Raw genomic sequence first — 15,987 nt, 5'->3', positions numbered from 1 at the left:
TATAATAGATACTCTTTGGTATAGCCTCTCCATTTCGGTCGTCACTAGTTAACACAGCCACAAAGTCATAAACCCCGCCCCTTTCTACAATTTATCTTCTTCAAATCTGATTTGAAACCTAACCTTATCCTCAACCACACTAAGCTTATACCTAAAATTCAATTAAGACCTTAAAGCTAATATTTGTTCATGAATGTGTACGATAAAGCCACAGATTTCTCCTATCCAGCGGGAGCCCCTCCCTTTCACTTCTAACCAAGTCAGTCGCATTTTAGTGACGTGTGAGAAACTTCCGTTGCTGCTGCGTGAACTTCATACACACGTGCATTTCAGAAGTTGTTGGAACACTGAAAAGGTATTTATCTATTTGTGTTTAACGTTACGGATTGATGTTGTAAAATCGTTTGGTTTTAAGGTTGAGTTGTCGGCTGCTGTTAGGAGGATGTGATTGTTGGAGGACCGAAACAAATGATCAGAACCGGCATAGTTGGCCACAATAACATGTCTGGGAAACAAGCTAGCATGTTAGCCTGGCTACTGTTTGAACCAAATATATGATATAATTTATTGACTTCTATTATTATCATTATTTACGTTAGTTTGTTGCCATAACGTTAGATGGGAAGCCATCTCTCCCTGTTGCTTCACATACTTTAGTGGATTACGAGCGCCTAGTCTGATTAATCAGGTTCTAATACATAATTATTTGGGATAGCTACACTGCAAAATCGTGTAGAAGTTATTTCCAAGCCAGAATGTTTACATTTACGTTTGATCTTACTCTACCGGTTGTCTGTGTTGTCTGGCCTTCACATGTAGGAAATTTGAGACAGAAAAGTAACTTAATGTTTAACCCACTTTCTAGAGTGCGGTGCTGAAGAAGACATGTATATTACCTGGTGCATGTAACATGATTGCTTTCGTCCTTCTCCTCGCCCCTACCTGGGCTCGACCAGGGACCCTCAGCACACATCTGACACCCTCGAAGCATCGTTACTTAGCGCTCCACAAAAGCCTCGGCCCTTGCAGAGTATGGGAAACAACATCCCGCTAACTAGCTATCCATTTCACACCGGTTACACATGTGCAAAGCCATGTAAAAGCCTGCTGACTTCACTTAGTGTGCACGTACTTCTGTCTTTTGCTCGTGCCTTCGGTCATGAGTAAATGCGTGCACATGTTGCATACATACATACTAACTGAAGTCAGCAGGTATTTAAATTGTTTTGCAGGTGACAGGTACATGATAGTCCCACTAAACCCAAACCAGATGGGATGGTGTATCGCTGCAGAATGCTGTGGTAGCAATGCTGGTTAAGTGTGCCTTGAATTCTAAATAAATCACAAACCGTGTCACCAGCAAAGCACCATCACACCTCCATGCTTTACGGTGGGAAATACACATGCAGAGAGCATCCGTTCACCCACACCATAACACCTCCTCCTCCATGCTTTACGGTGGGAAATACACATGCAGAAAGCATCCGTTCACCCACACTATAACACCTCCTCCTCCATGCTTTACGGTGGGAAATACACATGCAGAGAGCATCCGTTCACCCACACCGGCTCTCAAAGACATGGAGGTTGGAACCAAAAATCTACAATTTGGACTCCAGACCAAAGGACACATTTCTACCGGTCTAATGTCCATTGCTTGTTTCTTGGCCCAAGCAAGTCTCTTCTTATTGGTGTCCTCTAGTAATGGTTTCTTTGTAGCAGTCTCCTCTGAACAGTTGCTGTTGAGATGTCTTGAAATCTGTGAAGTGTTTATTTGGGCTGCAATTTGAGGCTGGTAACTCTAATGAACGTATCCTCTGCAGCAGAGGTAACTCTGCTCTTCCATTTTTGTGGCGGTCCTCATGAGAGCCAGTTTCATCATAGTGCTTGATGGTTTTTGTGACTGCACATGAAGGAACATTCTTAAGTTCTTGAAATGTTCCGTTTTGACTGACCTTCATGTCTTGAAGACCAGCTGATGGACTGTTTCTCCTTGCTTATTTGAGCTGTTCTTGCCATAATATGGACTTAGCCATATTTGGTCAAATACCATCTTATGTATACCATCTCTACCTTGTCACAACACAACTGATTGGCTCAAACGCATTAAGAAGGAAATCAATTATTTTAACAAGGCACATCTGTCAATTGAAACGCATTTCAGGTGACTACCTCATGAATATGGTTGAGTGAATGCCAAGAGTGTGTAAAGCTGTCAGGGCCAAGGGTGGCTATTTGAAGAATCTCAAATGTAAAATATATTTAGACTTAAACACTTTTTTGTTGTTGTTGCTTACTACATGATTCCATATGTGCTATTTCATAGTTTTGATGTCTTCGCTATTGTTCTACATTGTAGATAATAGTAAAAATAAGAGAGACCCTTGAATGGGTAGGTGTTTTAACTTTTGACTGGTAGTGTATGCCCACGGTTCTGCCTGCTCCTCTTCTCTCCCTGGCCTGCCTGCTGTTTTCTAATGACTGGATGTGTTCAGTCTTCGGTCTATTGTGTGTAGAATATCCTAGTTTAGGCCATTTATGGGGCCGGTGTCACAGGGATACAGTATCTTTGGGCTAGTCTTTTGTTGCTGGTGTTTTGTCTCATAATATGAAATTACATCAATTACCCTTTTCAGATATAATGTTGTGGCCCCTTTATTATGGCGTGTTTGTTTGTCTGTTAGGGTAGACTACACTACAGCTTTTTTAAACGCAGACTCATGAACCTGAACTGTCAATTTTTGGCATCCCTAGTTATTGAGTTTCAAAATGTTCTACATGCCGTGTAGACATGATTAGTGTGTTAACTTCTGTGCAGCATGACTGAGGAGCTATGATGCAGCCCAGACTCCCAGTGCAGGGCAGGCTAACAATGGGTAACTGGAGCAGGGCACAGTGCCTGTCTCACGCTATAAGGGGGACGGACCTCTGCTGCGCTGATAGACATGAGTATGCGAGTTGATCCATGAGACACATTTGATAGAAGTACTGAAAGTAACAAATTCTAGTACTGGACCGTTTTTTCATGGTCTAGTATGGGGAAAAGTACAGACGTTTTGGTATAGCTTGTAGCATTGCATGGTATTTGACATGTGTAACTTTTTTTTTAACGACCAATGAGTTTGGTCTGCTTCGTGTGTTTTTATTTTTGCCATGGAAAAACATGGATCTACTTGTATCGTCCCAGCCCTAGCTCCAACCCCTAATCCATCCCCGAGCAGAAAGGATGTCCAGTGATGTGGAGCGGCTGTTGATCCAGTTTCAGGATGAAGCGGGGGAGCCGCTGGGTTCTCCCTTTGATGTCCCGCTGGACATCACACCTGACAAACTACAGCTGGTCTGCAATGCACTGCTACAGAAGGTACACACAACGCTCACACACTGCAACGTATTGCTTTGAATCCCCAAGGATCCACACTTAACTTCCATCTCTCTAACCCTGCCTCTTACTCCCTTCCCTCTACTCTGTCCTGGGCTGTTGTGATAGTCAAATCTTAACGGGGATCCAAATAAACTAATACCTCTTCTCAATATCACTCCAGGAGGAGCCGGTACCATTGGCATTTTTTGTGCGTGGCGAGGCGGAGGTGGTGGAGAGCCTGAGGGTGTGTGTGAAGGCCCTGGGGGTGGAGACTGAGGCGGTTCTGCCCGTAGTGTACCAACCCCAGGCGGTGTTCAGGGTCAGGGCTGTCGCTCGCTGTACCTCCTCCCTACAGGGACACACAGAGGCTGTCATCTCTGCCGCATTCAGCCCTACTGGGAAGTAAGTATATACACACACACAAAGACGGAGATATACACACACACTGGGCTAACTGTAATGTGTGTTCCTCAGGTACCTGGCCAGTGGTTCTGGAGACACTACAGTGAGGTTCTGGGACCTGACCACCGAGACACCACAACATACCTCCAGAGGTACACGCACTAGTGTTGTTACCGTATCAGAATTTTTACTTCGATACCAGGTTTAGTATGACGATACCGAAAACTATACCACAGCAAAAAAGTGTTTAAGCCAGACTAACCAGCAGGTGTTGGAAATGTCCACTGTCCACTCATTGAAAGTGCTGTATCTCCCTCATTTTTCAGAGTATAAGCCTGAAACAATGCCTAAAGACTGGCGACATGTAGAAGAAGCCATAGAGCTCGTGAACTGGGTCTTAAGTCCTAAGACTTAGGACCTAAGTCAGTGTTGTGAATACTTGTACAGTATATTATTTATTTTTAAATGAATACTCTGTCAGGTAATCGAATACTAACGTCCGTTCGAATATTCAAATAATCGGGCCATCACACACACAGAGAGCAATGTGTAGAATTGATCGACCTGACCCTTGTGAACACTCACGGTCTCCTCTCCTCCTTTAGGCCACTCCCACTGGGTGCTGACTATTTCCTGGTCACCTGACGGACGGAAGTTGGCTTCTGGCTGCAAGAACAGCCAGGTGAGACACACTTACACCAGGGTTGGGGTCAATTCCACAAATTAAGTTCCCTCTCCCCAGAAAACCCATCAATTCAAAATTCTTAAATTGAGTAGTTCTTGAGCAGTTCTTAAATTGAGTCAATTCAACTAATCTCGAATTCTAATTATTCAAAAATACAATTCCTACTTCATTATTCTAGATAAATGAAAGCTGTTTAATATGAACAGCATGAAATACTCTATTCCACACGGTAATGGCTACTGTGTTCTTTATACATGTTTTTCCCCAATTTGTTTGTCACAGTGTGGGAACAAAGCTCCATGCTCTATAAATTATTACAATCGCTAAACCATTTTTTGAGAATGGGCAACGCCTAAAACACATTTGCTACGTTTTTTATTTATTTTATTCAAACAACCATTTCTGTAATATACCCTTTATGTAACATTTAAACATGTTGTTATTTGCTTAAATGCATAGTTTACAAACGGATTCATGATAGAAATAAGAGGCTTGTTCACAGCAGACAGCCGTGGTCATGTGGGCAACACTCCCAGCAACAAGCAAATGTGTGCTTCCCCACCGGAGACCAGGGTTCAATTCCCATCTCCACCTTTCATGAAAGCAGCAATACTGAAAGTAGAGTGGAGTCCCTGTCTCAATAAAAATGGATTAGAGGTTTATTCGTTGAGGAGTTAAATTAACATTCAGTGTTGTAAAATAACCCCTAGGTGTTAATAACTGAGTTGAGTGTGATTGTCTTTTTACTTTACTGTGTAAAGTTACACTCAGACACTCAAAACCACACCCATCATTATCATGTTTTCCAGCATACTTTATTGCAGGCAGATTTTTTTTTTTTAATAAAAATGGTTTGTTTCAGTATCTGTGTTAGGGTAAAACTAGACTGTTGCGCTATAGCCTTGCGATATGTAATGGATTTTCATAAAGGGTTGCATTTTTAAGGATACTATATTCACTATCCGCTCATTTGTTGAAGGATACAAGGTTGATAAGAATTGAATGCAACAACCATCACTAGCAAACACAGTCATGAGTGGTAATTCCAACGTTCACTTAACAGGCACTCTACTCTGGGATATATGCAGATATTTGCATATATCCCAGTGTGCCTTTAGAGTGAACACTGGAATTACCACTCATGACTGTTTTGTTAGTGATGGTTGTTTTATTCAATTCTTATCAACCTTGTAGCCTTCACTTGCATGTCCAGCCTCTTATCAAGGGCTGCATAAATTAATATGCAATTGTACGTTTATTCAAATACCAGACGACGCATGATAACCTTCAGGGTGGTGTTTATTTCCCATTGAAATCCAACCAATTGTTGAATTTGCAGTATTTAGGATCGTTCATCGCCCACCTTTTGCATTCCGACTGATTGCAAGTTGACCAGAGAACCTAAACCATACGAACTGGCTCCACCATCTCAACAACGGGTGCAGTAAATCCAACCGCTGACGGATTGGAGTAGATTTAAAAAAAAATATATATATTCCTTTGTGCGGCATAATATAAGGAGCGCTCAATCTACACCGACACAAAGAATGGACCAGTCAAATGGCATGCAGGGAAACATGTTCATCAGCCCCCTGACACCAGAATTGTTCCAAGTTAAAAGTAAGCAATGCAACATGTTGTAGTCTTCTGTAGCTCAGTAGAGCATGGCTCTTGTAACGGCAGTATATTGGGTTCCATATGATGTTGAAGAATGGTGCATTGTGGGTCGTTTAGAAGATGTTCGCAGATAAGTTAATAAATATGTATAAAAACCGTAACTGTTTGTAGTTATATGTAACCAGATTGTGACTACAACTGTCTTTGACCACACTGTTACTTTGGTGAGTAAAAAGTCGTGCTTCCTACCCTTTAAGGGATAGTTCACCCAAATGACAAAATGACAATGCCATAGTTCAGACTGCCTAAGGGTAAGGAAACCAATATGTAATTTAGTTGAACTATCACTTTAATTGGACAAAAAATGATCTAACTGGAAATATATTGCATGTCAATTCCTCATTAGAAAACATAACAAATGATGTATACACATTCATGTATATAATTATTTGATTTAAAACAAAGTTTCATTCCATTTCAATGCTAAATGCATTAACTCCAGTAATTTGGAATTTGCACAATTATAATACAATTCAAGTTTTAAAATTATAATTCCATTCCAAGGATGGCTTTCTTTTTCAATTCCAATTGAGACAGTCTTAATTATAATTCAATTCCCCAAATAGTATTTCTAAGTAATTTCTCCACTTCTTGCTTCAACTCCAGAATTGAAATGACATTGGAATTGACACACACACTCACTGTTTCTCCTCAGATCTGTATCTGGGACCCAGTCTCAGGTGTGTGTGTTAACCAGTGTCTCTCTGTGTAGATCTGTATATGGGACCCAGTGACAGGACAGCAGATGGGGAAGACCCTGACAGGACACACCAAGTGGATCACATGGATCTCCTGGGAACCTCTACACCTGTAAGATTTACTCTTCTATTTATCTTTTCATCTTGCTCTCTTTTCTCCTTTCTCTCTAATATAACTATCTTGTGCACTCTCTTCTCAGTAACCCAGAGTGCCGTTACCTGGCTAGCAGCAGTAAGGACGGGGCGGTGAGGGTTTGGGACGTTGTGTTGGGGCGCTGTGAGAGGATCCTGACGGGGCACACCCAGTCTGTTACCTGTGTGAAGTGGGGAGGAGACGGACTGCTATACACATCATCACAGGACAGGACCATTAAAGTCTGGAGGGCAAAAGATGTAAGTGGGTGTGTGTGTGTGTGTGAGACCCTGGTCAAAAGTAGTGCACTATATGGAATAAGGTACCATTTGGGAGGCAGACATTCTACTTCATCTGACCCCTCTCCTCTTCCCCCTCCTCCTCAGGGGGTCCAGTGCAGGACTCTTCAAGGCCATGCTCACTGGGTCAACACCCTGGCTCTCAGTACTGACTATGTGCTACGGACTGGTGCCTTTGAACCCGCCGACGCTACCATCAACCCCCAGGACCAGACTGGCACATGTACGTACACCTGTCCTCTGTGCCTCTCTCTCCTTCCTCTGTGCCTCTCTATTTGCTCTTTCTGACTTTATACGTAAACCTCTGTCTCTGCCCAACTCTTGGAGTAGTGATATTGAACATAGTTTTGACACCTCTGTTCTCTCCACAGTTGAGGAACTCAAAGAGAAAGCCTTGCAGAGATACAACAAAGTCCGGGTGAGTGTCTCCTGTCTCTGCTGTGTATTTAGTATTTATTAGGATCCCCATTAGCTGCCGCCAAGGGGGTCCTGGGGTCCACTGAACCTCTTACCCTTTGTGTAGGGTGAGGCCCCGGAGCGTCTTGTGTCGGGCTCTGATGACTTCACCTTGTTCCTCTGGAACCCAGCAGAGGATAAGAAGCCTCTGGCGAGACTGACGGGTCACAGCGCTCTGATCAACGAGGTCCTGTTCTCCCCCGACACACGCCTCCTTGCCTCTGCTTCCTTCGACAAGTCCATCAAGATCTGGGACGGACGCACCGGAAAGTATGTATAGTAGTGGGGGAACTGCGCCGGGAAGTATGTATAGTAGTGGGGGAACTGCGCCGGGAAGTATGTATATGTATAGTGGGGGAACTGCCGCGCCGGGAAGTATGTATAGTAGTGGGGGAACTGCGGGAAGTATGTATAGTAGTGGGGAACTGGGGTAGTATGTATAGTAGTGGGGGAACTGTAGTATAGTAGTGGGGAACTGCGCCGGGAAGTATGTATAGTATGGGGAACTGCGCCGTATGTATAGGGGGGAACTGCGCCGGGAAGTATGTATAGTAGTGGGGAACTGCGCCGGGTAGTATGTATAGTAGTGGGGAACTGCGCCGGGAAGTATGTATAGTAGTGGGGAACTGCGCCGGGTAGTATGTATGTATAGTAGTGGGGGGGGAACTGCGCCGGGAAGTATGTATAGTAGTGGGGGAACTGCGCCGGGTAGTATGTATAGTAGTGGGGGAACTGCGCCGGGTACTGCTGCCGGGTAGTATGTATAGTATGGGGAACTAGTATGTATAGTAGGGGGGAACTGCGCCGGGTATGTATAGTAGTGGGGGAACTGTGTATAGTAGGGGGAACTGCGCCGGGAAGTATGTATAGTAGTGGGGAACTGCGCCGGGTAGTATGTATAGTAGTGGGGGAACTGCGCCGGGTACTGCGCCGGGTAGTATGTATAGTAGTGGGGAACTGCGCCGGGTAGTATGTATAGTAGTGGGGAACTGTAGTATGGGTGGGGGAACTGCGGGTAGTATGTATAGTAGTGGGGGAACTGCGGGTATGTATGTATAGTAGTGGGGGGGAACTGCGCCGGGTAGTATGTATAGTATAACTGTAGTATGGGGGGGGAACTGCGCCGGGTATGTATAGTAGTGGGGGAACTGTAGTGGGGGGGGAACTGCGCCGGGAAGTATGTATAGTAGTGGGGGAACTGCGCCGGGTATGTATGTAGTGGGGAACTGCGCCGGGTAGTATGTATAGGGGGGGAACTGCGCCGGGTAGTATGTATAACTGTAGTATGGGGTAGTGGGGGAACTGCGCCGGGTAGTATGTATGTAGTGGGGGAACTGCGCCGGGAGTATGTATAGGTGGGGGAACTGCGCCGGGAAGTATGTATAGTAGTGGGGAGTATGTATAGTAGTGGGGAACTGCGCGGGTATGTATGTAGTGGGGAACTGTAGTGGGGGGGAACTGCGCCGGGTAAGTATGTATAGTAGTGGGGGAACTGCGCCGGGTAGTATGTATAGTGGGGGAACTGCGCCGGGTAGTAGTGGGGGGGAACTGCGCCGGGAGTATGTATAGTAGTGGGGGAACTGTAGGGTGGGGTGGGGAACTGCGCCGGGTAGTATGTATGGGGGAACTGTAGTGGGGGAACTGCGCCGGGAATGTATGTATGGGGGAACTGTATGTATAGTAGTGGGGAACTGCGCCGGGTAAGTATGTATAGTAGTGGGGGAACTGCGCCGGGTATGTAGTATGTATAGTAGTGGGGGAACTGCGCCGGGTAATGTATAGTAGTGGGGGAACTGCGGGTAGTATGTATAGTAGTGGGGAACTGCGCCGGGTAATGTATGTATGGGGGAGTAGTATGTATAGTAGTGGGGGAACTGCGCCGGGTAGTATGTATAGTATGTATAGTAGTGGGGGAACTGCGCCGGGAAGTATGTATAGTAGTGGGGGAACTGCGCCGGGTAGTATGTATAGTAGTGGGGGCGCCGGGTAACTGCGCCGGGTAGTATGTATAGTAGTGGGGGAACTGCGCCGGGGTAGTATGTATAGTAGTGGGGGAACTGTAGTATGTATAGTAGTGGGGGAACTGCGCCGGGAAGTATGTATAGTAGTGGGGGAACTGCTCCGGGTAGTATGTAATAAGAGTGGGGGAATTCTAATCCATAATGTATGCCATTTATCAGACGTGACTTGGAGGTGACTTGGACATGCATGCATACATTTTTTGACATACGAATGGCCCCAGCGGGAATTGAGCCGACAAGCCTTGGGGCTGCCAGCACCATGTTCTATCGACTGTGCTTGCATAATGACAGAGTCCAGATCTCTGTTCTATTCTGATTCACACTGAACATTTGATTCACTAAGCACCAGTTCTGTTTACAGAGAATAAAAACATTGGTACAATATGTAAACCTACATAAACACTGTCTCTGTATGTAGTAGTTCTGCTCTCCACCGGGTGGGACTCTAACTGTGTGTGTGTGTGTGTAGGTACCTACAGTCCCTGCGTGGTCATGTAGCAGCAGTGTACCAGGTGGCGTGGTCAGCAGACAGTAGACTGATGGTCAGTGGTTCCAGTGACTCCACTCTGAAGGTCTGGGACATCAAGACTGGCAAACTACACACTGATCTACCTGGACACGCAGATGAGGTGAGAGGGAGGGATGGTGTTTTCCACAAATGGGGCTCTAAAATTAAAAGAGATGCTCAATTAAGTTCTGGGTCCACACGTGTTAAGAGAAGTGATGGAACCTCCATCAGTTAAATGAGTGAAGGAATTTCAACAAGTGTTTGCAACTCTTTGTGAATTGCAGTATATTATTTATTTTAAAAAAAATACTTAACTGACCCACTAATTTCTTCTTAAAGAATCTTGTAAGAGTCTGTTGGGGGTTGGAACCTACTCTAAATGGCACACTATAGCAGTTCGGAAAAAAACACAACATAGACGAGACTAATTTATTCCAAAGCTGCAGCTCATGGTTGGAACACTACTTTAATCAACCAGTCCATTTTGTATTTGTGATTAAAGTGTTGTGATTTGGCAAGGAATGTAGCTTTGCTACAGTTTTGTTTGTGTATCCCATCTGTTAGATATGTTTTTATAGGCAATCATTTCTGTAAGCCTAATGGGATCTTGGGTGCGGTCGGATCGAAATTGAGTGAGACCCGTAACTAAGGGAAAGAGCTGTGATCACTTGCTATTTTTGTTGAGTCGCGTATGCACATAACAAATTAAAGGAACAACAGTCGACGTGATTGTCAACTTCGGTACAAAATTCAAGCTATTGTGTGACTGCGTTAGAACTTCATTGCTCCCTAGTCGTCATACCAGGCAATAGGATTTGACTGGGAATTCTGTTAAGTGTTATTGTTTTAAAAACCAATAGATTGCCTTTTTAAACGGCACATGACAGGGATGTACCCTCTCCCCCCTCCTGTTTGCACTGGCAAATGAACCACTTGCAGAAAGAATTAGACAGGACCCAAAGGTAACAGGTATTGGTAAACATGAATATAAACAAAATTAGCAGGTTTCCTTTACTCTAAAATCTAAGGATATAAAATGTATGAAATGATGGCAGTAAGAAAAATAATAACTGGCATGGCTCCCAAAGTTTTTGTTTATTTTTGGTAATAACAATTACCCCACTGAGTAGATCCTTTAAAAAAGTATTCTTGGTCATAAGGCTTTATATGGGCAGATAAAATGTGTAGACTAAAAGGGGAAGTTTTTTAAATGTTTTTATTTTACACTTCCTAAAACGGAGGGTGGTTATAACCTTCCAGACTTGGAATTGTATCAACTTGCTACCCAAGGCTTTTACTTGTGACATATAGTTAAATTAACTAAAGAGAAACAATGGGAACATATTGAAGATGCACATGTTTGTCACTCTCTCACTCACAGGTGTTTGCAGTAGACTGGAGTCCTGATGGCCAGAGAGTAGTCAGTGGAGGAAAAGACAAGTGTCTCAGAATGTAAGTCCCTCTCACACAGTCACTACCTCACACGATCTCTCCCGTGGTCAGTAGAGTAACCGCTCTATTTCCTGTATCTTAACAGATGGAGGAGGTAGCCACACCAATCACGTGCCTTACTAGCCCCTGTCTCCACCAATCAGGAAGCCAGGATGACGGACAGAAGGCGGGGCCAGTGATCTGAGACTTCCTGGTCCTACATTGGAACATAATGCCCTGCTTTACCTGTCAACAACAACCACACTTACCGAGGACTGCTGATCAAAGTGATGTAGGAGGGAGCGAGTGATGAGAAATGGAGAGGAGGATATAACCAGAGGCAAGGAAGTAGTGGAGGGAGCCGGAGGCTAGTAAGGTACTATATCTAATAGGTGTGTGTTGACGTCTATACCTGAGCCCTAGCGGGCAGGTACACAGCAAGGGGACTGTAGGAATAAAGGAGTCTTAATACAGGTAGTTGGAACACCTGGTGTCTTCTATTAATGCATCCCCTCTCTCTCAAGGTTAACATAGTAAAGTAAAACTAATCAGGAAAAAATGATTTAGTAAATTGAAATAAATATAATTAACAAACCCGTTTGAAAAATGAAAACTATATTTGACTCCAAAACGACTTAAAAAATAAAAGCCATCTTGAATGATCAGTTTTAGTTTTCCCCCCTAATGTTCTGCAATAATGTAATTGGGTTTTCAAGGTTTAGGGGGGGTTCAAGCTACTGAATCTGGGGGGTAAGTGCTGCCAGAAGATGGCGATATTTCAAATAGGCCTAGCTTGTGTATCACTAGTTATCACTAGCTATCAGGAAAACATCTAAATGTACTACTAAAGTTGAAAAGTATTGGATTGGTGTAAACATGTGCAACAGGGTTTCCTCCTTCTATATTTTTGGCACCACATTTATAATATAAACAACCTAATGACCATCTCCTTTTGTATTACTGCCCCCCAGTGGCAAGAAGTAACCCCCCCTTCTCCTAGTCTCCCACGCATGCTTTCTATCTCTAACACTAAAGCTAAAACTGAAACTAAATAATATACAAACGAAATAGCAATTTTTCTATACAACTCAAACTATAATCACCTCCCTGGTCCTGGCTGCTTCTGACCTGCTGGTTCTCTCTTGACTAATACAGCCTACGTTCCTGACACCTGCTGTGTCTCTGCTCTAATCCTCTGTGGTCAGTCAACTGAAAGGCGAAGTCCTGCCCTGCTGCTTCCCTCTACGTTAGTGACAGGATCCTTAGCTGCTCTGTCCTTTGACTGACTGGTCCTCTATACCTAGCCCGATGGCTCTATTTTTAAGTTATCTGCTGTGTCTGATCTAGTCACTGTCTGAAGGACCTCTCCCTCTGTATTCTACTATGTAAACCAAGATCATAGTGCTTCATCATTAAACACCTTAGATATCGAAGGTTCTGAGTACTCTGTCATTTTGTGGATGTCAATTTGTGTTTGTTCCTTAGTTTATAGAACCAGAGAGGAATAAAATGTACTCTTTCACAGAACTGTCTTCTGGAGATAGAACAGTCTCTGTGATTGGTTTACCCGACTTCAAGAATGGAAATAAGTCAATTTAAATAAACAAATTAGGCCCTAGTCTATGGATTACACATGACTGGGAATACAGATATGCATCTGTTGGCCACAGATACCTTTTTAAAAAAAGTAGGGACATGGATCAGAGAACCATTTAGATCATGCTTGATGTTTCTACAACTTGGAGCCACCTGTGGTAAACTCAATTGATTGGACATGATTTATAAAGGCGCACACACCTGTCTATAAGGTCCCACAGTTGACAGTGCAGGTCTGAGGAAAAAAACAAGCCATGAGGTCGAAGGAATTGTCCGTAGAGCTCCGAGACATGATTGTGTCCAGGCACAGATCTGGGGAAGGCTACCAAAAAAAGTCTGCAGCATGGAAGGTCCCCAAGAATACATTGGCCTCCATTCTTAAATGGAAAATGTTTGGAATCACCAAAAGGGAGGTGACCAAGAACCTGATGGTCACTGACAGACCTCAAGTTCCTCTGTGGAGATGGAAGGACAAGCAACTGCAGCACTCCACCAATCAGGCATGGTGGTGGCCGCATCACGCTGTGGGGATTTTTTTCAGCGGCAGGGACTGGGAGATTAGTCAGGATCGAAGGGAAGATAAACAGAACAAAGAGCAGAGATCCTTGATGAAAACCTGCTCACGACCTCTGACTGGGGTGAAGCTTCACCTTCCAACAGGACAATGACCCTAAGCACACAGCCAAGACAATGCAGGAGTGGCTTCAGGACAAGTCTCTGAAGGTCCGTGAGTGGCCCAGCCCGAGCCTGTACTTGGACCGAATCGAACATCTCTGGAGAGACCTGAAAATAGCAGTGCAGCAATATTCCACATCCAACCTAACAGCTTAAGAGGATCTGCAGAGAAGAATGGGAGAAACTCCCCAAATACAGGTGTGCCATGCTTGTAGCGTCATACCCAAGAAGACTCGACTCTGTAATCGCTGCCAAAGGTGCTTCAATAAAGTACTGAGTAAAAGGTCCTAATACTTATGTAAATGGTATTTCAATTTATAAATTTAAATACATTTCTAAAAACCTTTTTTTTTTCATTTTGTCAGTGATCCATATTACTAGAGCTATATATCATTTTTTTATTGCAGATTATGGCTGCAATTTTTATATACTGTATATATAAATAAAGCTGCCCTCACAAAAAAAATCTAATTTGATCATTATAAATAAATACTCCAGTTTGCATTTTCAAGTTGGAAGTTCTTGTTCAGTGCCCTACCTGATAACACAGCCATAGTGGGAAAGAACATTGTTAAAAGATTTATAAAAAATTCTACTACATTATTGTGATTGCATTATTTGTGACAAACCTTTTCTTAACCTACCAAGTACAAAATTATTTTTATTAGGTAAAACAAAATTGTTCCTCCAAATGTTTTATTTTATTTCCTCATTGTCATGCTTTATTCAGGCCACATGAATATTCCTGCCTGTCAATTGATCACTGTGGGTGGGCTCATCAGAGAAATGGGTGGGATGTTTGACTGTTTGAATGGGTTGGTATTTCTTTTTTAATATTTGATTCTGCTAGGCAAGAACAAATTCTTATTTACAATGACGGTCAAACCCGGACGACGCTGGGCCCTATGGGACTCCCAATCACGGCCTGTTGTGATACAGCCTGGAATCGAACCAGGGTCTGTAGTTACACCTCTAGCACTGAGATGCAGTGCCTTAGACGGCTGCGCCACTCGGGGTTTCAGAGCCATCTTATTTATTGGGGGTCTGATTTTCAGGGAAGGGAGTAGATTGGTTATCTAGTCATAAACACTTTTCAATATACTTTATTGTGGCAAAATCTAAAATGGTTCTGTTCATAAATATAGATTCCCCATGTAAAACTGTAGAATTGCAGGAAAATTGTCTATGGGATATCCTATAGACGGCAGACATCCATAGATCGATAGGGCCAGCTAGCTAGTGTGGACTACAGCATCATGTGTTGGTCTATGGTAATACTCAGTATCATGGATACAAGCTGACTTATACAGACTTGGAGTAGACACAGTAGCTCAATCATACTCTTCAAACGCCATTACCAAGACAGCTGGGTCACTATGTTGTATAGAAGTTGTATAAACATTCTAAGTGCTCAGCCTGGCCTCCGTAGACGTAACATAAATGTATATCTGTGACACTCAAATTAGAATGATGTTTTATATTTGGTATGGTTACGTAAAGGATAATTGTGCTTCCTGTTTTGGACTCGTTTGGAAAATTGCTCATTAAGAAATGCTAGCAGCCATTACCGATGCCAAATGAGAGTTTCCTTGGGAGTGGGGTTTGATGTGGGTGTGTTATGTTCGCATATCGTACCATGTCAGGGTCTGTTCTGAGTAACTAGCCACTTCCTCAAAATAATACGAATTAATCTTTAAGATAATTCAATAAATAACTCATTTAGATTTTTTTGTAGATGAAGAGATCTTAGTCACGCAATTATACATCTAAGGTGTTTGGTGCTGTTCTTTATTTAAGTAAAATGTGCAGGGAATAACTAGTCAGTGCACTGCATACAGTCTCGAGACAAGTCTGGCTGCGTGGTCAGGACTGATTTCTGAAAACAAAAACATGTCTAACTTCATCTGCAAGCTGTCAAACTATCATAAATATAACACAAGCGACACTGGCGGTATTTCAAAGCGAATCATGTTACAAAACAGGTCTCGGCAGACAAGATGCGCACATTGGTTTTGTAATATTTACAAGCTGTAGTTGGGATACAA

At 43.3% G+C, this 15,987-nt stretch overlaps 1 protein-coding gene across 2 annotated transcripts; it reads left to right on the top strand.

Moving 5' to 3' along the window:
* The first annotated feature begins 246 nt into the window (after positions 1–246).
* nle1 (notchless homolog 1 (Drosophila)) lies at positions 247–13,104 on the top strand. Of its 2 annotated transcripts, XR_006080297.1 has the most exons (14): positions 247–355; positions 3,188–3,361; positions 3,543–3,763; positions 3,836–3,915; positions 4,369–4,445; positions 6,838–6,935; positions 7,024–7,216; positions 7,343–7,478; positions 7,627–7,673; positions 7,779–7,981; positions 10,202–10,361; positions 11,622–11,692; positions 11,778–12,047; positions 12,827–13,104. XR_006080297.1 is itself a non-coding variant. In XM_024392848.2 (13 exons), exons 2-13 carry the CDS (start codon positions 3,227–3,229, stop codon positions 11,788–11,790), a joined length of 1,434 nt encoding a protein of 477 aa, XP_024248616.1. In that variant the 5' UTR covers positions 247–355; positions 3,188–3,226; the 3' UTR covers positions 11,791–13,104. The 2 variants fall into 2 exon arrangements, 1 of the variants encoding a protein (XP_024248616.1); XM_024392848.2 differs by having other exon boundaries at positions 11,778–13,104.
* Positions 13,105–15,987: the final 2,883 nt, after the last annotated feature.

Source organism: Oncorhynchus tshawytscha, linkage group LG29, assembly GCF_018296145.1.
Source record: "Oncorhynchus tshawytscha isolate Ot180627B linkage group LG29, Otsh_v2.0, whole genome shotgun sequence".
NCBI classification, from domain to species: domain Eukaryota; kingdom Metazoa; phylum Chordata; class Actinopteri; order Salmoniformes; family Salmonidae; genus Oncorhynchus; species Oncorhynchus tshawytscha.
Note: the sequence above shows the minus strand (reverse complement) of the source record. Positions and strands in the feature narration are given on the sequence as shown.